This window comes from Lycorma delicatula, chromosome 13, assembly GCF_047948215.1.
Source record: "Lycorma delicatula isolate Av1 chromosome 13, ASM4794821v1, whole genome shotgun sequence".
Lineage (NCBI taxonomy): Eukaryota > Metazoa > Arthropoda > Insecta > Hemiptera > Fulgoridae > Lycorma > Lycorma delicatula.
Genome location: NC_134467.1, coordinates 13,763,647 through 13,789,474, shown reverse-complemented (window position 1 = coordinate 13,789,474; position 25,828 = coordinate 13,763,647). Strand labels below are relative to the sequence as shown.

The 25,828-nt window shown below is 28.9% G+C and overlaps 1 protein-coding gene and 1 long non-coding RNA gene across 2 annotated transcripts in view; one reads left to right on the top strand and one right to left on the bottom strand.

The window, feature by feature from the left end:
* The window catches only part of LOC142333621 (endochitinase-like), a 66,739-nt gene that overhangs the window by 5,799 nt on the left and 35,112 nt on the right, over positions 1–25,828 (bottom strand). The window contains exon 3 of the mRNA XM_075380960.1: positions 9,332–9,469. Coding sequence (XP_075237075.1) covers positions 9,332–9,469 — 138 coding nt within the window. The remainder of the gene's footprint in view (positions 1–9,331; positions 9,470–25,828) is intronic.
* LOC142333783 (uncharacterized) lies at positions 22,487–24,148 on the top strand. The gene is made up of 2 exons (XR_012758690.1): positions 22,487–22,850; positions 24,066–24,148. It is a non-coding gene; the product is annotated as an uncharacterized LOC142333783 (long non-coding RNA).

The window sequence follows — 25,828 nt, the reverse complement described above, 5'->3', positions numbered from 1 at the left end:
TTTAACTTTGCTTTTTCTGTTTAGCTTCGGAACCATAACACTTCACAGGATGATGGGTTTGAAGTGTAGTCTTGTACAGTCTCAGGTCGACCATTCCTGAGAATTGTGGTTAATTGAAACACAAGAACACCGGTATACACGGTCTAGTATTCAAATCCGTATAACAGTAACTGCCTTTACTAGAATTTGAACGTTAGAAAGATCGACTTCCAAATCAGCTGAAGAGTTAACCACTAGACCGACCCCCGGTGGGTTAGAATAACAATAGCTAAAGTAACTAAAGTACACACACTTTTGACAGAAAAATTCATAACTTATTTCTTTGCCATAATAATGAAGTAAAAGAATTAATCTTTTTTTTTCCGTAAAGAATATCTTTAATTTACAACTTCACGCTCCTTGGGGGTGAAAAAATAATACAATTATTAATGTTCAAGGGAGCAAGAGCCTCGGTCTGTGGCTTAAAACCTTCCCTGGTGTAATACGAATGTATCCTGAAAATGTGAAAGCAATCGATCAGTTGGTTCTTCAGAGATTTTTTTAAATGAAATACATCAAAAAACCTTCTCAGTTTTGCCCAAGAAACATGGGTAAAAATCTGGTTGCGTTTGATCAAGTGGTTTTTTGTTTATCCCGAACAAACAAAACCCCTTTTCATCTTTATGTAATAGATATACGAGATCTAAAATAACGAGACAATTTTTTTTGACAACCACTTTAAAGCTACTAGTAAACATATGGTTATTATATGACCAGCTGATTTATATTGGGTATGATACTGCTCTAGTATATTCATAACAATCTTGATAAGTTGCAAACTGTAATGCAAGTGATCTGGATAATTTAGGCTTATGTCAGTAAATTAGTTCATAACGCTTTAAAATAAAATATCAAATTTTTAATTTTTCATCTAGTTTCGGCTTATTAGTTACATGAATACACCATAATGGTGACTGTGCTTATATAAATGCAACTGAAGTGAAATATCAGGTGAATTTTATTACATACTTGGGTTGATGGTTTATTAAATTTAAGGAAGTTTTTTCCACTCTATCTTCTAAACCAAATCTACTTTGTCCTAGTTAATTTGAAATTCAATTATAGATTGCATTGCCAACATAAGAAAAATAATAGAGGTGTGAATTATGGCAGCTAAAAAACAATAAAAAATTAGGGAATTACCTACCGAAAGATAGTGGAGAACTATAAACCTAGGTAATACCTAGGTTCTTTAACTGCCTGCTGGGTAGTGTAGGAAGTACCTGTAACCTTATTTTAAATTTAACTTAAGAGTGGATTTTCTATTTTGCATTTGATGAGATGGAAGCACTGTCTGGCATTGTGGCATTGACTTCTTACTAAACTGTATACTTATAATGTTGTCAATCTATAATATCTATAATGTTGTTATATAATCTATAATATAGTGTGGATGACAATTTTGTATATTGTATAATTTTTATACATATATATATATATATAGCCTAGGACACTCCCAGTAAAATAAGGAATCCAACTTAGTCATACTTCTAAATTGGTTCAACTGTTGTGCAGCTACATTGGAACAAACATACAAACACACATATATACATATACATATATATATATATATATATATATATATATATATACACACATTCTAAATACATTACACTCGTTTTTGAGCAGTGTAAAAATTGAGATACACCAATGAACTGTTAAAACTTTGTTTTTCAAAAACTGTCTGCCTTAAAAAAATCCTATCCTTGAACCCACCTTCAATTTATAATTAGTACAAAGTAACTGTGTACCACCTTAAGGGAGGTACAAATAATGTTAATTTTTCCATTATGTTAATATAACAATATATATTCTATAACATTAGAAACAAACCTGCAAATCCACTTCTAATAACACTTTACTCGTACATCCTTCCAGCTTTCCTTTCTAATTACACGCTTCACTTAAGACCTGAAGAATACATGTGCTGTTGCTGCTTTTTGAGGTCACAAATCAAATTTTATGATCAAATAGTAAATGTAATCATAACAGCAAGTGTTTCCTTAAACCCAACTGATATAATATTGAATGTTGGACTTAAATAAGAATTTGTGTGAAGATTACAGTAGGGATGATGTACAGCGTAATAGGCAGTATTATATTGTGTATCCAATTAACAGGATTTGTAATCGGTGATCAGTGACAGCTGATTGGCGATTATAATAATTATTATTTATTATGTTACAGTTACGTTAATGTGCTATAATGGGTTAACTAATACTATAATGCCAGATTAAAGTAATGGTTAAAACGTAGATAGACATTGGCAATATAAGTTGTAAAAATGTTTAACTTCTTAGTAAGCAGTATTATATTTTATTTGATAATGTAAATCTATTTCATGTGTTCTTGTTGCTTTTTACTACCCTGTCTAGCGCTATAGCAGTAGAAGTTAAAGTATGGTAACCCATCAAAATAACCTTTTAAATAAAAACTACAATGAGACAAGAGGATGGTCTTACAATATTACTCGATTGTGCTCTGGAAAAATTAATTGCAGAATATAATAGGAAAATAAAAATACTTAATAAAAATGGGGGGGGGGGGGTTAACATCTTAATATTTAAATGTAAATGTTTTACCATTAGCTGATGATCTGATAACTTTGGTAAAAGACTTTAGATAGAGAAAATTAAAATCAAGAACTAGAAAAATGTGCAAACAAAATTAGGCTACAAATTTTATATAATGGATTCCAATAATAAAAGTAGAATCCAAAAAGTGAAAATTTCAGAATAAGAATCAATCAAGAGTTAAAAATTTAAAGCAAAATAATTATGCTGAACATTTTTTGAAAAAAATAAAAGCCAGAACACAAAAAATCAAAGTGGCTTTCATCTTACAAAATTTCTTAGGGAAATCTAATAATTGTAACTTTACGGCCAAAACTCAAAATAAGACTGCTAAATTAAGCAAATCTGAAGAATTTTACCAAAATTTTGAAAAGTCATACAATTAGAAAAAGAACTAATTTTATGGTCACTTGACTGGAATGGATGAAAATAAATTAATGAAACAAATATTTAACTTTTTTTTAAAAAAGGAAAACCAAATAAGCTAGTTAAAAAAATGTAAAATCTCAAATTATTAAATATTTCCACAGAAGTAATTTCTGATGAAATCTTTCAGAAAACTAATCTTTCAAGAAAACTAGATAACAGCAATAAAGTAAGCAATAAATAGCAAGATAATAAAGCAAGTAGTAACGTAAGCAAGGTAATAGCAATAAAAGGACTAAAATAAAATAGCAATAAGATATGTTTCTAACTTTTGAAATGTACTCTAGCTTATCAGAAACAAAACTGAATCAATATGTAATGACACCCTTAGCTATTGAATCTGCACGTTTTTTTTTTTATTTATTAGTTCACATCTTATTTGCATTGACAATAGGATTCACACATTTATACACTGAACCACCCTAATTGAATGACTAATTACAAAATTTATCAGGAACATCAAAATAAAAGATTTTAAGACAGATTAGCTTTATAATTTCATCCAGATTAGGATGAAAATAACTTTATCAAAAATTCAACAATTTTCTCAAGAACTCTTATGACTTGAAATTATAACTACAGTGGCTTCTTCAAAACAAACAATATAGTACATTCAGAGTTGTAACTCATTCAGAGTTGTATCTTCCTGTGCAATATCTTATCTGTAAAAGCATCTTCAAGAAAAGAATTTCATTTAAAAACATTTCATTACAATGAATAAACATTGAAAAACATTTTTTTGAAATAATGATTGCCTTTACATAGTAATTTTTAATATAATTTAAAACATAATTTCAAAGACAATGTTAAACATTGCCAATATTAACATAACCATCTACTCACCATTTGTGTTCCGTAAAAAAGCAACTAACGTTTAGTAGGTTTGAACCTGATCTCTCTAAGAGAGAGATAACCTCTCTCTCAGAGAGAGAGAGAGAGCGACACAAAAAAAAAATCAAAATCTGCAAGAGCTTAAAAAAGTTTTATAAAGATTTTTGGCCCTTCTATGATGATCTTCCATTCAGTTATGCAGTTATGTTCCTGGAAAACACTTCTCCAGATATTCGATCAGACGAGGAAGTCCAACTGCATGGCCACTTTCTTTCTTTTTCCTGTTTAGCCTCCGGTAACTACTGTTTAGATAATACTTTAGAGGATGAATGAGGATGATATGTATGAGTGTAAATGAAATATAGTCTTGTACATTCTCAGTTCGACCATTCCTGAGATGTGTGGTTAATTGAAACCCAACCACCAAAGAACACCGGTATCCACGATCTAGTATTCAAATCCGTGTAAAAATAGCTGGCTTTACTAGGACTTGAACGCTGGAACTCTTGGCTTCCAAATCAGCTGATTTGGGAAGACGCGTTCACCACTAGACCAACCCGGTGGGTTAAGGTTAGGATGCACTAAATTTAGCTATCATTTTCATTGATTATTTACGAAAACCATTAATGATACCGTACGAAATATGTAATAATTAATTTTTTCCCTAATTATGTTATGTGCTTAAGGTATTGACCTATAAGCAAAATTTGTTTCAAGATTCTTTAGAAATAACTTTTAGTACTCTCATTAAAAATCTGTTATGGTTACATTTTTCCTTATAACTTAAAGTATCTTAAAATAGAAAGATGTCACTCTCAGATATCACTTCTCTGGATGTTTTTGCTTGGGGTTTTATTATAAATTATACCAAAGAAAATATTGAGATTTTAATGATTTAACACAAAAAATGTTAAAGGTGTTTGGTCTAATAATGCCGCAGATGCTCCCAAACACCTAGCAAGAGTTAGATTATTGTCTAGGCATCTGACCAGCTAAAAAAAGTGCATACCCTGAAGTTGACTAGCCTACATTAGAACATGACGAGTTGCTAAGTTTAGTAAAAAAAAAAAGAAGAAAGTTATTAACATGTACTTTTGGATACTTTTAGTCTGGACATCCTGTAGATTATGAAGTGTGTGTGTGTGTGTGTGTATATATATATATATATATATAAAAAAACAAAGAAAATATTATTTATAATATATAATTATATATTAAAATTAATATAATATATAATTAATATAATATCTTATAAGATATAAATAATACAATGATAATAAATTTATAATAATTAAAATAAAAACACCTCATACTGCATGATATATTTTTAATTCTTACAAATTAGCACTTCTGTGGTACACACCTTAGTTAAAAACCACACCATATGGCAGAGTATTTCTTCACTAAAAGAGGATGAATATATTCTGGGCCCATCAAAGAATTAATTCGGCAAATGGCCTCTTCAACACCACTGTCAGTTAAAATAACATTTGCTACATACACAGCAGATGTATATTCACATATTTCAGTCAACATCACGTCCAGTTAGTTAATTATATAATTTTCGTCATTAAACTGAATAATAATAAAAGTACTTAAATTAGTTTTTGTGGAATTTCATTATTTCAAACCAAAATGTGAACTAAAAAATAAATGGGTGAAATAACAAAGGTTTAGTGAAAAATAAAGGGCATAATAACATGGTTTTGCACTAAAATAAAGAACAAAAAGGGATTAAAAACCATAATTAAAAAAATAAAATCAAAGAATTAAGACAGAAATATGCCAGGAAATGAAAAATCTTGTTGATCTTTTTCTTGTTGAATCTTGTTGAACATTTTTTTATACCAATTTACTATCTATGGAATTTACAAAAACTATTACAAATATGAGTTTTAACTATTACAAATATGAGTTTTATTTTCTTAATGTGCGAGTTGTAATAAAATGAACAACAAAGTAACGTCACCATGGTCCAATTGGATCAGCATGATGCGTAAACAATGTGTAATTATGTACTCAGGCCTACCATTCCTGAGAAATAAGGTGCCACCAAAGCATATCAGTATGCATGGTTTAGTTTTTAAATCCGTATAAAAGCAACTAACGTTTAGTAGGTTTGAACCTGATCTCTCTAAGAGAGAGATAACCTGTCAGAGAGAGAGAGAGAGAGAGAGAGAGAGAGAGAGAGAGAGAGAGAGAGAGAGAGAGAGAGAGAGAGAGAGAGAGAGAGAGAGTGACACAAAAAAAAATCAAAATCTCCAGGAGCTTAAAGAAGTTAAGATAAAGATTTTTGGCCCTTCTATGATGGTCTTTCATTCAGTTATGCAGAAAAAGAGGAGCGCAATAGAACATGTTAAGGTAAAAAGAAATTTAAAGACAGGTGTCAACAAATTAATATTTTTAATAAAATAATATTATACTGTACATTTATGTAAAACTATAATGTATAGAACTGTTACTTTAAACTTTTAAGAGCGTTTTTATATTTTCACAATATACTAATGAAGCAACAGTTATTCATTAGTTTTATTTTTAGTTAGCAAACCTTATTATAATAATTCAATACAAAGTTTAATTTTTTGTTTATAAAAGTCTGATTAGTTATAATACAAGTCAGTAGGATAAGAAACTAATTAAATATCTCTTGTAATGTTACTATATTTTTTTTGTCTTTAATTTTTAAGAATGTTTTTATATTTTCAGTGTACTAATGAAGCAATAGTTATTCATTAGTTTATTTTTAGTTTGTAAACCTAATGGTAATTAACCAATTAAATATCTCTTATAATGTATTTTTGTACTGTTATCTAAAAAAATGAAAGTGTTTTGTTGTAAGTAACGTCTTTACATTCTATCTCTACAATTATTTTGTTTCCTAGTAATTTCAATAATTCAGAAAAACATTTTATAATATAAACCTAATAATATCATGAACACTTGTATTAGGTTTCAGTTCAAGAAAAGAGCAGGCAAAATTAAGTTTCTAGGCAGACAGCTGTTTTTCAAAGCATATTTTTCAACTATAACTAAAACATCCAAGTTCAAAACGCCCTATGTAGCCGATCACCATTGTTTGACATAACCTACATGTTTTTTGAATTGTAAGAAATCTTCTAAGCAAGTAATAGATGAAAAAAAGAATTTATCTTAAATACAGGTAATTAGAAATCTTAGATTAAATTTATGATATAACTGTTATATTACATTCTGTTAATTCAATTTCAAAGGTTTTTCTGCTCTCCTGAAAAAATTAGAATGAATGACTATATAACTATATAACTATTATATATATAGTTATATAACTATATATATATAGTTATATAACTATACAATTAAATATGCATTTTAATTGCTCTCATTTAAAGTGTAACATTCAACTCAGAAATAGGATATGCCACGTTTAAAAACAATTGCAGTTGCTGTTTTTAAGAGAACTGCAATTATTATTTTTAACAGATGGTAAGTTTTAAGCTAGAAACGTTTTGATTCTCAATGTGGGTGGTGGGTGAAAAAGTTTAACAATCAATTGTTTAAAAGAATATTACATAAAAAAAAAAACAAAAAACATGGTGAATATTTGGACTGTACAACTATGCTGGCCAGGAGTTTGACTGTGTGGTTTGTCAAGCTCTTCATCATTTGGCCATTAACATTTTACTTTACTTTATAATCTTCAATCTCAAACATAAACAATAAAACAATAAATCTCAAACATTTTTAAGTGATCATAAAAACACAAGTATAAAACATAATTATGTATAAAATATAATTCTCAAGACTTATCTCTTCTAATAGAAGAGATACAATAATATGAATAATATCTGTATGACTAATAATTAAAATATAATAAAGCAGATCTTTAAATAATTACAGTTACGGCATTCGTGATTTGTACATTTTGACAATCTTAAAATCTTACACAGTATACAGAAAGTAAGGCAAATCAGTAAGAATTTCAAATTAAAGTTTTATAAATTCTTAAATTAACAGTTTCACTCCAGTAGCAGTTATTTTAAATAAATAATATTTAGTTTATATTAATTTTAACAACAGTTTCATAAAATAAATCAACAGCACTTATGTATTGAATAACGCTAATGTACTGTCTTTTTCTAATTAGTCTTTGGAATGTAACGTATTACTTCAGAGGATTATATGTATGAACGTAAATGAAATTTAGTCATGCACAATCTCAGGTCAACCATTCCTAAGATGTCTGGTTATATTTGAAACTAAACCGCAAAAGGAAAACAGTTATTAATGACCTAGTATTCAAATCTGTTTAAAAGAAAGTTCTAAGGTTCAAATTCTAGTAAAGGGAGTACAGATATGTACTTTTATACAGATTTGAATTTTACTAGATTAAGGATATTGGTATTGGGTTACAATTAACTGCCTATCTCAGGAATGGTCAACCTGAGACTGTACAAGACTAAACTCCATTTATATTCATATATATCATCATCTGAAGAAATATCTTGCAGCGATTCCAGAACCTAATCAGAAAAAGAGAGAATGGTAACGTACCAATTAATTTTTCAAAGTAATGCTTCTAAATAATTAAATTTTTTATAATGATTTAATAAATGTAATCTGATATTTTCATTGGCTTTTAATTATTGCTACTTAAAAATTATACCAAGAACATTCTAGTATCGAGTTAAATTTTAAAAGTGTTTATTTGGTTATTTGAAATACCAAATGAAGTTTTTCATTTGCCCAAGTAATTTCCTTTTCAGATAATGTGTATCTATGTCCAGAAACAGTTTACGGATTAACTTCTGTTAGTATTTCCTGTCGAGGTAATATTAGAATATCACTGTGTGCTGGAAAAACATAAAAAGGAGATGGACCTTGAAAGTGAGGAAAACTTACTTCCGCTTCTTCTGTTGATTCTTTTCTAGATAATACACAAACTAACCACAAAGCACCATTATAATGCACAAGACAAAACCTTTTATATCATAAATTTGAGGAAAACCAACTTCTCTTTCGTGCAAAACTTTAAGTTGTTCATATTCTTCATTTCTGGAAATAATTTTTGTTTTAAAATATCCTTTCCTGACTGGTAAAAAAGCACGCAACTTCTGAGTACCTTAGATTGCCATCGTTTTGCTAAATACTTTTCATTTGAAACAAATATGAAATTCATATTTTTAATATTTGACCAAGCCTAATAATAAAGCCGAGTGACTGTTGTTACTTGATCTTGCTATGGGCGTTGTAAACTTGCTTTTGATGTTAATCTTTTCTTTTAAGACTATCACCAAAACCAACAAATGCACTTTTTAATGTGATGTGGCAAACGAATGTCATTCTGCCCCTGGACCAAAGTCATCCTCATCATACATTAAATTCACAAAATTTTTACGATTTTTATATTGAGCTGCTGAGCCATCTGAGAAGTAAGTTTATTCACAATATTATACTATTCTTTTAAAAACTGAATTAGTTTTTACCTTTTTTAAGGTGACACTTTCATTTTCAACTTTAAAATTTTCTAATTTAACCAAGTTGGTCTCTTCAATTGCTAAAGGATCTTTTTCAATATCACCATTAATAACATCTAGCGGTTCCTCTTTCAGTTGTACTAAATCCTGTAATACAAAACAAAATATGAATGCTACAAATTAAATATGTTTATGATTATTTGTATAATTTATAAAATAAAAATAAATTGCAACTCTAATTGACTTACAACACACATTAACAGATCAGCGACTGTTATATTATTATTATTATTAGACGACTTTAATGTGCAAGGTTTTACATGAGAAAATCACAAAAACCTTTCTTTTGTTAAATATTAACATCCAAATTTAAATGTTAAAAATGCTAAAGACAGCAACAAAATTCTAGCAAGTACTTTGAAAAACTATTAAACTACGAGGAACCTAAGGTAAGATTTCAATTCCAAAATTCAGCAATATGAACTGACAAATCAAAAACACATAAGGAAATAAAAATAGACAAACTCATCAAGAAAATAAACAAGGTAACAGGTGATGGCTTGATTGCAGCAGAATTACAAAAGAATCATGCAAACAGCAAAGAAAAAACTTAAGAAAGAGATATGGAAAACTCGAAAAAATTCCATTAATACATCCACTACACAAATATGAAAATGATACAGAAGTAAATAACTACAAAAGGATTAACCTCTTACCTATGACATACAAAATCCTTTCAAAAGGACTTCAAATTAGAATCTAATTAATCGCAGACTACGGCTAAAAACATTTACCAAAAAGACAGAATTCATAACCATCCAAGATTCCCTAAAGTTGCAAAATAACAAAATATGGGAAAATCAATAAATTCAACAAATTTAAATATATGGGAGAAATAACCCAAATTCATGGTTTAGATAAAAAAAGCCAATCAAGCGCGAATGAGAATATTAAAATAAGCCTATCAACTAACAAAAGATATCTTCAACAAAAAGAATATTTCAGAAGATGCCTAAATCAGATATTAAAATAATCAAGTAGTAAAAAGTAGAGATGCACCTGTTTACATCAGATGCATAATCAGTTTAAAAACAGACAACTTAGTCCAGCAGAATAAAAGAAGGTAAAGACTTGAGAAAAGTCCTATGACCAATGTTTAAACAGTTTCCCTAATATGGTGTTTATTATGGCCACTATAGATTAGAATATTACCGGGTTACTAGGGTATATTTTGGGCTTCTCAGTCAAAATCTTTCATTAACTAAAAAGGGTATGAAACAAAAATGCATAAAGAGCATATGACAAAAGAGACCAATTTTTAAATAAAACTGATGATTTAGTTAGTGAATAGTAACAGTGAAACTGAAGGTAGTAGACAACTCAGAAACAAGGTGAATCAAAATCAATATAACTTAAGGAAAATTCCAAGTTCAATTTGTTTGATTCAAAAAATCTAAGAAAAACGTTTGATTTTTCATTTTTTATTCTAACAAAAGAACATCAAAAAATTGTTTTATTGGAAATATGAATATTTGAATGAAGCTCACCATCCAGATAAAAAATTATATTCATTAAGTACAGAAACTGAATATAACAGTTTTATGAGGAGAACCTTAGTTTAGATCGAAGAAAATTTAAATCTTCTGAGTTAGGTAATAAAATTAAAAAACTGCAGTTTATTTTTCATATTTTTTCTGACTCAACCGCTTTACAGATTGAATCGATTGTCAAAATAATTCTTGTTTTTTAATTGTAATCATTATTACTCAGCCTTAAAAAAAAAAATTTATCTTATCCGGTGACAGGAATATAAATCTACCAAATAACAATAATAAAATAAATAAGTATAAAATCCTACAGAATAGTCAGGGATAAAAATCACAAGTTAATATTACTTTGAGGCCAACATAAGTTTAAGATCATTTGCAGACTATTTGTTTAAAAGAGATAAGATAACCTTGTTTTAAATTACAACCTGAGCATTTAGATCATACGATAGTTCTAAACAGTAAACAGAAAAATAAGTTACAATGTAAAGATAGATTTTAGTTGTTTTAATGATTTAATTAACGAAAAAGATTCTAGTTCTATAAATAAATAAAGGCCTATATCCATAAAAAAAATAACATTAATGATGTTTTCATTATCAATAAACTGAATAAAGGAATTGAATATGCCAAAAATACTGCTAAAACTATTAAATTTCTGTAAAGCTAAGCCTTGGTCAGTTAAAAACATAACCCTACTTCTTTTTTTAACTAAGAAAGTGAATTAAATTAAAAGATAAATTATCCAGATGTCAATGTTTAAATAAGTATTACAAAAGATAAAACAAACTTAATACTTAAAATTTTTAGAACAGATTAAACAATAAACTGCGTATACAGAAAATATAAAATCAAAATGCTAAAGAATAAGGGTATGACAGATGAGCAGAGATAGTTATGAATCACCTAGTGAATTTTTTATTAGAGTTGGCAATAAAATAGATATACACTGAATGCAATATTGACATTACTAATTAAGCGACAGAAATAATCCTTTATAGATAATTAGATAAAACAATAAACTGTGAGCACACAAGTAGGCGCAATATAAAAAGTATTATTTTTCCTTAAAAGATCATAGAGTTGGTTGTTGATGTGGGGAAAGCAATATAGCTTTGGTAAATATCTTTTATTTAAATAGCGATTTATCAATTTTAATACTATTCAATAAAACAACAACTCACTTTAAAATGTAATTAGCGCTTATCGTACCAGGATAATGTGTTCTTAGCCAAATATTATAAAATGTATAGTTAAGAATAAAACATTAGTAACTTGTTATAACATCAGTACTATTTAATGAAGATGATTTGAGAACTGAAATACTTCCTGTGTTGTAGAAGGCATTATTTGCTTTCTCATGGCTCCAATTTAACAGTCTTGTGTTAATTACCATCTGGTGGTTCATAAGGTTGTGGTTGTCACTACTATTATAAATATATTTCTCTGACTGAACGTCTTTCTATGTCATATTTTAATATTAATAAACTATTTTGTTATAAATTAACATATTTACGTTAAATTATAATTTTTTTTAGGCTAATGATCTTCATTTTCGCTCAATGAATTATGTAACAGTTGATTTATCATACAACAATATTTCAGTGATTGATCTTCAGCCGATGGAATTACTGGCACTTGCACAATATGAATCGAATTCATCAACTTCACACCATTACAAAACATTAGAAAATCATAGTGCTAGAATTAATCTGATTGGAAATCCATTATTATGTGACAGTAGAAATTATCACCTTAAAAAGTTTTTTGAGGGAACTCTAACACCAGAAGCTTATTATTTGATTGATATCATTTCAAATAATCAAATAAATGTAATATTTATGAAAAAGTTCTGTCAGACATAAAAAAAAGCGTTATAGTCATGATACCAAAGAAAGCAGGGGCAGATAAATGTGAAGAATACAGAATACAGTTATAATTAATTATAATTAATTTATAATTAAATAATTTGTTCTGGACCAAAGCAATTAGAAGGTTTGTACTGGAATATGGTGCCATCAAAACTTCTAACATGTGAATTAAGTCAAAATAATAAACGAATCTAGTACTAAATGTCCAAAAGAATGGAAATGTTTCTACCGCCCGCAAGAGGAAGGATTGATTATCGATTGCACTGAACTAAGGATAAAAACTTTCCCCTCGAAACTTTCTTCTTGGAATATTACAATTGTACACTAAATCATATAAAAATGTTAATCATACTGAGCTATATTTAGCAAAAAATTATTTATCATCACTGCCACTAGAATTAGATGAAGGTTTCAAGTATATCACGACTTTATCACTTCCCTCAAATAACATTTCACAAATAACTTTGACCGGCTTATCGCCTAATATAACAGTAAGTATCAGAATAAATTATTTTAAGTATAGCCATAATGATTGCACATTTAATAATAAATATTTTATTTAAAGATTTTCACACTTGTTGACTATAAAATACAGCAATTAGACAAATTGTACTAAAATTGGTGTTATAAAGGAAGAAGAGGAAGTTGAGAAGGATGAAATGGGAGAAACAATACTGAGATCTGAATTTAAGAGAGCATTAAAAGATTTAAATGGCAGAAAGGCTCCTGGAATAGACGGAATACCTGTAGAATTACTGCGCAGTGCAGGTGAGGAAGCGATTGATAGATTATACAAGCTGGTGTGTAATATTTATGAAAAAGTTCCGTCAGACATCAAAAAAAGCGTTATAGTCATGATACCAAAGAAAGCAGGGGTAGATAAATGTGAAGAATACAGAATACAGTTTAACTAATTAGTTTACCTAGTCATGCATCAAAAATCTTAACTAGAATTCTATACAGAAGAATTGAGAGGAGAGTGGAAGAAGGGTTAGGAGAAGACCAATTTGGTTTAAGGAAAGGTATAGGGACAAGGGAAGCAATTTTAGGCCTCAGATTAATAGTAGAAGAAAGATTAAAGAAAAACAAACCAACATACTTGGCGTTTATAGACCTAGAAAAAGCATGCGATAACGTAGACTGGAATAAAATGTTCGGCATTTTAAAAAAATTATGGTTCAAATACAGGGATAGAAGAACAATTGCTAGCATATACAGGAACCAAACAGCAACAGTAACAATTGAAGAACATAAGAAAGAAGCCGTAATAAGAAAGGGAGTCCGATAAGGATGTTCCCTGTCCCCGTTACTTTTTAATCTTTACATGGAACTAGCAGTTCGTGATGTTAAAGAACAATTTAGATTCAGAGTAACAGTACAAGGTGAAAAGATAAAGATGCTACGATTTGCTGATGATATAGTAATTCTAGCCGAGAGTAAAAAGGATCTAGAAGAAACAATGTACGGCATAGATGAAGTCCTACGCAACAACTATTGCGTGAAAATAAACAAATACAAAACAAACGTAATGAAATGTATTAGAAATAACAAAGATGTACCAATGAATGTGAAAATAGGAGGAGAAAAGATTATGGAGGTAGAAGAATTTTGTTATTTGGGAAGGAGAATTATTAAAGATGGACGAAGCAGGAGCGATATAAAAGGCGAAATAGCACAAGCGAAACGAGCCTTCAGTCAGAAATATAATTTGTTAACATCAAAAATTAATTTAAATGTCAGGAAAAAATTTTCCTGAGTATGTGTATGTTTGGAGTGTCGCTTTATATGGAAGTGAAGCTTAGACAATCGGAGTATCTGAGAAGAAAAGATTAGAAGCTTTTGAAATGCGGTGCTATAGGAGAATGTTAAAAATCAGATGGGTGGATAAAGTGACAAATGAAGAGGTATTGCGGCAAATAGATGAAGAAAGAAGCATTTGGAAAAATATAGTTAAAAGAAGAGACAGACTTATAGGGCACATACTAAGGCATCCTGGAATAATCGCTTTAATATTGGAAGGACAGGTAGAAGGAAAAAATTGTGTAAGCAGGCCACGTTTGGAATATGTAAAACAAATTGTTAGGGATGTAGGATGTAGGGGGTATACTGAAATGAAACGACTAGCACTAGATAGGGAATCTTGGAGAGCCGCATAAAACCAGTCAAATGACTGAAGACAAAAAAAAAATGGTATAAAACTACGTTTCTAAAAAAGTTAAGAAAAAAACTTCACATGGATGATTGATATGGATTTTAATACTAACGAATTACTTGTCTTCACTCCGAATAAAAGGCAATGTGAGAATCATAAAATTAAATTTTGAATAATTAAAAGCAATTAAGTTGAGAGAAATTAGAAATTTTGTATAAAATGAAAGCTGTTTAGAAAGAAAATAACATTTACACTTGTTGGTTATGCTTCCACCAATGAGATAATTCAATTACTTCCCGTTTAGCTCAACCTGAAGTTTTATGATTAAATATATTATTACTATTTTTTCTTTGAGTTTAATATTTATTGAAAATATAAAAAAATTTGGCCAAACATGAATTGTAATTAAATTTTAACGCAAGAAAAATTCACACTATAAAAATTTATATAGGTAAAGTATATGGTGATAAGAATATTTATAAATAAAATGTGAGAATTAATAAAACATATTCAATAAAGCTACACTGAAATTTATCAGACTGAAAAGAGATTGTTTTGAATGATCTTTTCTTGTATTAAAGAACTGAAGCAAGAAATCAACACTGAAATTTTGTAAGGTTAGACAAATCATTACTGATGAAATATGAAGGTCATCTCATTCATTAGATTTCAAAATTTCACATATACATAATTTTTATTGAACATTATCGGTACAATAAGTTTTGTATGATGACTTTCCCTGATCAATGAATGAGGAAAACAAAGGGTGGATTAGCCTTGACATTTCTTGACTGATATAACCAAGAGGGAATAAATTTCTTAATCGTACTGTCGGTGGTAATCGACACAGATTTGTCATAAAACTTCTGAAAATAAACACTGGATATTGAATATGTATCATTCAGCTACTTCAAAACCAAACATTAAGGTAAATTTACACAAAAAAAAAATTATAATGGATATTTTCTGAGGCCAGAAATGTAAGAAGTCTTTCCTGAAACTATCACAATAATTACAGTTACTAAAAATGCTTAATAAAAACAAAACTTTATTTGAAAACAGAATGTGATGAAATAGAGAAAGATGGTAATAGGGGATGTTTTTTCATAGTTTGATCTGATTTACATAAAACTTGATCAAAATATTGCATATGAGAACAGAATCGACTCATCAGTATAAAATTCAGGTGACGATAATGCCGAAGCATTTTTCACCCAGAAAAAAGTCAAATAAAAAAATAACCATTATAAAATGAAGTAGAGTCAGTTATAGTCTCTAAACATTAAGAAGCAATAGATTTGGGATCGTATCACCATATCAGTAATTAAAAATTACACAAATTCATAATGAACCCTTATATTTAATAAATATTTCCTTTAGTCTGGAGAAATATTTTATAACAGTATATTGAAATTTACTGAATTTCATGAAAATGTACTTAAAATAAAAATTGAATTCTTACATTAGTTAATGTAGGAAATCAAAGGTACTGGACTAAAACTTCAAATTAAGAAAAGACACCATCATTTTTACTGGACTGAATAAATTAACTGCAATTATTTACTCGGGTATAAGTTGGAATAAGATTTTGTAAAAAAAAAAACTAGCTGGTCAGGGCTCACTTTTCTTACCCAATCGTCTAGCCAGGACCCCCAATGTGCTTCGATATCCTCATGCTTGCGAGAATAATACTGATAAATAAAACTTAAACCTCGTTCAGTTTACAAAAAAAATCATTATATGGTAGGTAAATTTCTTCAAAGCACAGTTTAGTCAGTACAGGACCCAAAACTCTGAGCGATTTGAAGAGTGTGGGTTTCAAAATAGTCAGTCTTCATCTTAAAAATGGTAGTTATATCCATCCATATTTAGTCTGGTTCTTAGTATTACCCTACAAACACCACTAGGAGGTTATCATATTTTGTTTCTTATTTTTCTTAAGTGTTTTTTGGCCAAGTAACTGGAGGCAGGTGCAGCCAGCTGGGTCGCACTACAGTAACCGTGGCTATTGGTTGAGCTACCAATAGTACACGAACAAATCCCTTCAAAATCGAAAATAAAAAAAAACACCAAAAATGGTCTTTAGAAATTATCTGAAGAATAAGTGCAAGCCCAAATCTACTTAATATATTGTCTAATCAGAAATGGGAAAAATTTGGAATCATTTTTCAAAATTTTTTAACTTTCTTCATCCCTTTGCAAAAAATCTAAAAATTGGTTTTTAGATATTCACATGAAGATTATTACACACACACATAAGTTCACGTGCCAAAAATCAAGTTGATATCTTCATTTGTTACTGAGAAATTAAAAAAATAGTAAAAATTTCATTGTACTCCATTTTAACCCTTTAAAGCCAGAATTTAAAAAAATCCTTTCTTAATGTGCACTTACACAGTATAAAAAAAACTTGAATACAATTTTTCATTAATTTATCTTCACTAGTTTTTGTTGGGCATTGATAAATCAGTTATCAGTCAAGTCAGTCAATCACGACAAGCTGCTTTATAGGTACAGTTTTTCAAAATTTATAGCTGGCTTAGACATGAACCCCAAGCCTATGGCACATATGGAGAGTTCAAATAGAAACATACACTGCCTAGAAATATCTCTTTTCCAAAGAAATTTAACAAGGCAGCAAAATACACCGGTTTAAAGTATAAAGATGATTTCAGTTGATTTCAAGGTTGAGATCCTAATTTATCCCCACCGGTAAACATTTTTATCGAGTACACAATCAATTATACAAAATGGTTAGCCAAAATCAGCAGAAATCATAAGTCAGTGCACGCATAGGAAGTTTTATAAATGTAAAATGATTTTACATTAGTAAAACGTAGAATGCATTTTACTAGTGTTAAACTGACTATCTCCTAAAATGGTCACAAACTGACCACCAAAAACCGAACTTTAATGTCCTTTGTGGATGACTTCTAGTAAGTATATGTTTTTTTTTTATAAAGAATAATTTTAAAAATTATTTAAAAATCACAAAATATATCTTTTGAAAATAACTAAGATTTATAGCGATATATAATTCATTTGATTAACTTGATTTTTATTAAATGACTTCTTAATTTACAAGATTTTTTCTGTCTTAATATCTTTTAAATATGATTATTAATCTGTCTATTGTTTTTATATTTCAGATCGACAATCTGAATAATGTAACTTGCTTGGGAGGAAAATCTATATCAGAATTAACAGTAAATGAAATTTGTCCCACATCTACAGCAGGCGTAATAATTATTATTAGCATTCTTACGGCTATTCTTGGGCTCATAGTAGGTCTTCTTATAGCTCTCTACTATCGATATAATCAAGAAATAAAAGTTTGGCTTTATGCACATCAGATGTTTCTTTGGCTTGTTACTGAAGATGAACTAGATCATGATAAGCTGTATGATGGTTTCATAAGTTATTCTCACCGAGATGAAGATTTTGCGATAAAACATTTGGTTCCAGGGCTAGAGAATGGCACCCCTAAATTTAAGTTACATTTACATTATAGAGATTGGATTATAGGTGATTATATACCAAGTCAAATAGCACGGTCAGTTGAATATTCACGTAGAACTATTGTTGTGTTGTCACCTAACTTTCTAGAAAGTGTTTGGGGGAAAATGGAATTCAAAACAGCACATTCCCAAGCGTTGAGTATGGGAAGAGCAAGAGTAATTGTCATAATTTACGGTGATGTTGGCCCGGCTGATAATTTAGATCCTGAACTTAAAGCATATGTACCAATGAGCACATACCTAAAATGGGGTGACCTTGGTTTTGGGATAAGCTTCGATTTACTTTACCTCATCCTACAGACTTATCAAAAGGAATATACGACCTCTTTTCCAAATAAATTTAACAAGGCAGCAAAATATACCGGTACTAAGTATCGATAAAGATGATCTCATAAAAGATTCAGTTCCTAATTCATCCCCACCAGCAAACAGTTTCATTGACCAAACACCATCGTTTAAACAAAATGGTCAGAAATCATAAGTCAGTGCGCATAGTATTTAGTGTTTAGGTACCATAATTCTCAAATAAATTAAAAATAAGTAACGTACATCATTTAGAGAATGTTGCTCATATAGAGTTTAAGATAGGAATTAGATTAAACAACTTTTTAAGTTTTATTTAAGTATATTTATAGATGAACCTTAGGAATTTTAGATTTAATCATTTGTACAAATATAAACAAAAATAAAAGAAAGAAAAATTTTACTTAATGTTAGTTAGATCTAATTTATTACATATGTATAGTAATTTATTATTTAGTTCTGCAAGTCATAATTTTTAATATGATATATTTATGATAAGCCACATTTTTAGTATAGGCATAAAGTATACTTTTTTAAATTTTATATTGTCAATCTGCTAATGGATAAATTAAACCTGACTATAAGTTAAAAATATGAGATATATTCTTGTAATTTACAACTAAAATTTATTTTAAGACTGATTTTAAAATAATAATTGTCTATGTAAGTAATAAAATACGATAAGCTCATTTTAGAACTTAAATGAAACATAATTGTAAAATTTCTAATAAAATTGCTATCAATATTTCATTTTTTATTCTTTAATCAATTATTACAAGCCATAGAGAAAGGGTGACATAAAGCAGAAAAATTAACCTTGTAAAACTAATGCTGACTCCAAATATCTGGGATCATTTGCTTAGCAGAAATAAAATATTACAACCTTTATGTATCTGATTTATCAAACTATGAGTCCTGGGGCAGCACCCAGAAAAAATATTATTTTATCCCAGAAATCTCATTTCTTAATACTTAGATATTTCTTCTATTTAGGTAAAGAAAACAACACATCTTTGGCAAAAAATTAATTACAATACTTTAGTAGTTGAAAAACTAAGCTTTTTTTTCAAGTTTAATCCTGTCACAATTAACTAATTTCCATTGAACTGAATTCAAACATGTAATGTTTGAATATGTTTGTATAACAGGAAATTTAATTAAACATAATAATTAAATACTTTACTTACCAATCAAGTTAAACATTTGTATGTTTATATGTGAAATGTTTAAATACTTAATTAACACTGATACTATTATTATTATTAGTAATAGTATTTTAATTAGCTGATTGATATTAATTATCAGTAATAACTGTTACTTCTAGAAACAAATATGTGGCGGCCATTTAAAACTATCATTATTTTATATCTAAGAGCCCCTATTAATTAAATAATGCAATTATTCCTCACCATCATGTCTAAAAATCACACATCATTGTACTTTAAAGTACTCTTGCTTTCTTAATACATAAGGAAATATGAATCTTTCAGTATCCACAGTGTATTCAGTTGAGGATAATATAGCGGTTTGTTACATGAAGGTCACTAAGTGTAAAATAACTCATATTCTCTGACATCTTACTTGGGAGTATTGTACTGCAAATACTGCAGAATTACATACATTAAATCATTTATTTTCTGGAGAGCAGGAAATTCCTAATTTGTTTCTAGGAAACATCCTGAGGTCAATACTGCCTCTATTCAGATGCAAGCATGGAGGTTTCTGAAACCTGTGAAGATCTTAAAAAGCTTTTTCTCAATTTGAAGCCGGATAGGATAGGAATGGTTGATATGAATGAGAATGCTCGGTATCTTCACATTACTTACTACTATATGATAAATGTAATTCTAGAATATTACAATAATAAACATTTAACCCTTTTTTTAACATTGCTTTACAAATAAAACAATTTCCAGCCTGCAAATCTTTAATTTATTACTAATTTACATTAAGATTGAAAGCAATATATTATTTCCATCACCAAAAGCGATGGTGTGAATCATTTCCAGTATCTGTGCAATAGATAGATCTACTCTAACTATATGCTATATGACTATAATCAATAGTAATTATTTCACATAATATGAGCTAAATAAATGAATCCTTATACTATATTAATATTAAAGAAATATAAATTACTTAGCTCATGTAACTACAATTATATTTTTTTAAATTTAAGATTATTCAGAAACGTATTTTTTAGTTACAATAAAACAGTGATCACCTTGGTAGCCACCAATTTTCAGGTTGACATTTGTTATGTAAATCAATTAATTAAATCATGACCTGTTCAAGAACACTGGTAACATGAATATAGAAAAGTAATGATACATTAAACTGGATACAAACTGAATTTGGACGTGTCCTGCTACATCACTAATTAGTTATAACTTAATCCATGAAATAGACAAGTTGTTAGAATCGCTGCTAATTAATCATTATAAACATTTCATGTCGGAAGTCATTCAGAACTTTAACTACATAAGTAAATAAAGAATTTAATTATTAAGTTTACTTAGCAATTAGTTAAACTTCTTATCGTTCAAACATATGTGAACATACATACTTTTTCGATATTTAATTGTAATAGTAATATTATTATAATATACATCTGCTACACAAAATGGCAGTCCACTTCAACATTCCTTTAAAATAACACTTTCTATGTACGATCATGTAATCTTTTGTCTTAACTTTTCTATTTTTAAAAACAAATCACTAGTAAAATACAAAATGATGGGTTTAAGGCAAATTTGGGGCAGAATCCTGTAAAAAGAAAAGCAAGGGTGGTAGGCCATATATTTAAAGCACCCAGTCATTGAATTTAATTCACAAAGGAAGTTCAGAAGGTACAGACAGCACAAAGATAGAGATTGAAATATATTAAACAGAAAATTGAGAATATACCACACGATAGGAATGCTTTGGCTAAGAGAGTCACAGATAGTAGAAAGTAATTAAGTGTATCGACCAATCAAATGATTGAAAATCTACAAAAAATCATAAGCCTGATGACTAACAAGTAATTTAACGAAATAAAAGTATTCAGAACTATCGCTATTAACATCCTCTCCTTAGGGAAACACGAGTTATTTTAATAACACACAATAGAATTACTTCAAAAACATACAACAAACAAATCAGGCATTTCAATTTCAGAGAATTCTAATTCCTTATAGGCTAGATTATTTAGAGAAAGATCGCTTACCTTCGGTAACTATAACATAAACTACAACAGATGATTTTACGCTGTTTCCAGCTGGAAAAACAGTCCTAAAGCAGTTAAATTATATTTTTTCTGCAACTTTTTAAGATTTATTTTTTTATAATCCATTTACTGTCAACAAACTTGAAACAAATCAAACATCCGAAGCTTCTGTCTATGAGGTAGTATTTTTCTAATGAAAACGATATATCGAAATAGCTTAAACTAAACCTCGTTGAAATATCGATAAGAGGTTTTTTCATCTTTACATTTATATATTAACACTTAGTCGTCGCAAATAACGACCATGACACTATATTTTAATATTAACTTTTTGAAATAATTAATTACTATAATATCAATTATATTAAAAGAATAACATAGTCTCAATCGATATTTTACGGAGTATATTTTACAATCTCCTTGTATTTTCAATCTGCTATATCAACCAATTGCCTTGCCAATGCCAAGTATTTTACATCATCAATAATGAAATATAAAGAGATATATATTTCCTGTTTTCCAAATAATCGCATTGCTCTTACTGTTTAGTTATCATAATGTACTAATTTTAATTTTTATGAATCAGAAACTAAAGGAATGGATGAACTTTTTTTTTCTTTTCCCTGTTTGGCCTCCGGTAACTACCGCTTAGATAATTCTTCAGAGGATGATATGTATGAGTGTAAATGAAGTGTAGTCGTGTACATTCTCAGTTCGACCGTTCCTGAGATGTGTGGTTAATTGAAACCCAACCACCAAAGAAAACCGGTATCCACGATCTAGTATTCAAATCCATGTAAAAATAACTGGCTTTACTAGGACTGAACGCTGTAACTCTCGACTTCCAAATCAGCTGATTTGGGAAGACGCGTTAACCACTAAACCAACCCGGTGGGTTAAGGAATGGATGAACTGACCTAAAATATTAGGTAATGTATTAGACGTACTGCGAAATAAACAACTCTTATTTTTTATTGCTATATTGAACAAAGCTTGAACCATATTGCCAATTATATAACTAGTGCTATGTTTTACAAATTATTTCTTTTTTAGTTTCTACAAAAGAAGATCAAGGTGATTATATATTGCCAAGCCTGATCGGGTACAAGAATTCTTTGCTCTTGCACCGATTGTTTTTAAAAAGAACAGGCTGTAAATGCACAAGAACATGCAACAACAATGTCAGCAACAACCTCAATAAATTTAAGGAAATAAAATAAAAAATTTTTTAGCAATATTAATGATTGTTTTTTTTAAAGAAAATAGCTCTCTAATCTGAGTTTGTTAATGAAATATTGATACATCACATAGCATCATAAAGTGTTATATAATTCATGTTAATTTATTTTGAGTTAAATACACATTAAATATTTAACCCTTCGGGCTAGTCTAGTGTTTAGCTTGTCGCAAATCAGTTATTTAACAGCTGACTTTTTAAAGTTGATGGTTCTGAGGTTCAAATTCTGGTAAAAGATAGTTGATTTTATGTGAAGTTGAATATTAGACAGCGGATACCGGTGCACTTTAGTGGTTAGGGTTCAATTAACCACATGTCTCAGGAATTGTCAGCCTGAGTCTGTAACAAGACTGCACCTAATTTACATGTCATACATATCATCCTCATCCTCATCTCATCTCATTGGGCCATTAAGGGGGTTGCTTATTGATCACTAGTTGAACAGATTGCAACATGCACATTAAGGGAAAAAATTAGATATTCAACAAGACAATTATTGATCTAGAAACTAAAGTAAAAAATGATAAATTTTATAATTTCTTTTGTATCATGATAAAAAAACAAATTAATTAATCAAAATATTGCACGATTTTATTACTAAATAGTAAATCAGAAAAATTATGTAATTTAATTTTACATTGAATAAAATTTCATAAATCCATTAAAACGTTTTTTTCTTTTTTTTATTATATAAAGATTTTCTTTACTCATAGAAAGAAAAAAAATTAAAGAATGCCAGTTATAACTAAAATTTCACTAATTAATTATATTAATGAAAAACTGAAACAACCTACTGTGGATAAAGGGCATAAATACTGTTATTAATTTAATTTGAATTATTATAATTTATTAAAACCGACTAAAAATTATTTATAAATAAGTAATAGAAATTACATGCTTCTTTCAGCAAAAACAAAACTTGCAGACAAGGAGGAAAGAAAACAAAGGTCAGTGGCTTAGCTAAGAATAAAATAACCTGTAAAAAGAAAATCTTTTAGTAATGGACGAAGTTAAAGTCTTTTAACAAGAAAATTTCAAAGTTTTGTTCATTTCAGATGAAAAGAACAAAATTGAGATTGTAGATAAGCAAGAAAAAGTCTTACCAAAAGCTCTCAGTAAATAATTAAAATTTTAATTACATTCTGTGTCCAACTCAACACAAAATGATGGAAGAGGGTGCAGGTGTTTCCACATTCATTCACAACACACAATTTAAATCTACTCAAATATAAAATACAACTTATAAGCTACTCATATGTCTTTTTCATTTGAAAAGATTTTAAATATTTCTGTCCAGTCCCAGGGCATTACAGGCTGAGAACTTGCCACAGTTGTTTCTGATTTCAGATATTTTATAACTGCTGGAGAAAACTTTAATACCAGACACTTTCAAAGAGCTTTTAGAAGGCATACCTAGTACACATAACAAGGATAAAACACCAACTTAATAAAGTACATCCTTAGTTCACTAAATTTAATCATTGTCTCACCTACCGCATATTGACTGTAGGTAAAGAGCTCTCAAGAAACCATTTTCTAGTACATTTAAGTTTCCTTCTACACATGAAACAAGGGAACACTTCTGTCATTTTAAAATGAAAGTAAACTTGGAAGTTTTTAAGAAAGAAATGAAAATTATATAAATTACAAATTGAAAAATGTAAACATTTGGAGAGCATTACAGACATATTATTGAAAAAGGGATTCCAACAATACCATGTGATAACTGAGTATGAACCAATCTATGTTAGAATCCTCACTTCAGCGTGTAGATAATTCCTGTTATCAGAACTATTTTTGAACAAGATGATTTTGAATGAATCCAAGCAATTGATTGGAAAAACAGTAAAATATTGCACCACTAAATGATGACAAAAGTGTCTTCATCAATGAAAGAACCATTGTCATAATTTTTTGCAAGTCCATAAAATAAAGGTAAAAATTAATATTACAATGCTCAACATTCAAGGAATGCTAAGTGGTATTTTAAATGATACTACTCTTTCACTCAAATCCTACTCTTTAATATCTTTGCACTTGAGTTAGCTTGTTTAACATTAGGAACATAAATTTCACTGATGATGTCAAATTTGGAAAAAGGCCCCACAAGTTATTTTAAAATTCACTTGGGCATTCCACAAAAAAAGTGAAATCAAATCTATCCCTTTAATTTCTCTAAAATTTCTTTCCAAGATAGACCGCTGAAGAATTCTTTTCCTAAATCAGGTAGGAGAGGAAGAAACCCCTGGAAGAATCTAAATCCCAAGATCTTTGGTGTTATGTTTGACAAAAAACTTGTACAGAGTGGTCACACTCTGTATATATATATATATATATATATATATATATATATATATATATATATATATATATATATATAAATATGTGTGTGTGGGTAAAACTAATAGATTTTTAGAACAGATTAGAAATTAAAAAATGGCAAATTGGTTTTATCTAATGTTACTGACTACCTTATTAATAACAAACATTCTGTATCTGATCTTCAGACAAATTTGGAAATAGGTGGAAATCAAAAAATTGAATTTAATAATAATAGCAAAAATTTGGACATTTTGGACTTGGCTTTTATAAATATATAAATACAAAAAAATTTCCAACTTGATGAACTTTCAGACAGAAATATGAAGATGACACTCTTATAAAAGTGGC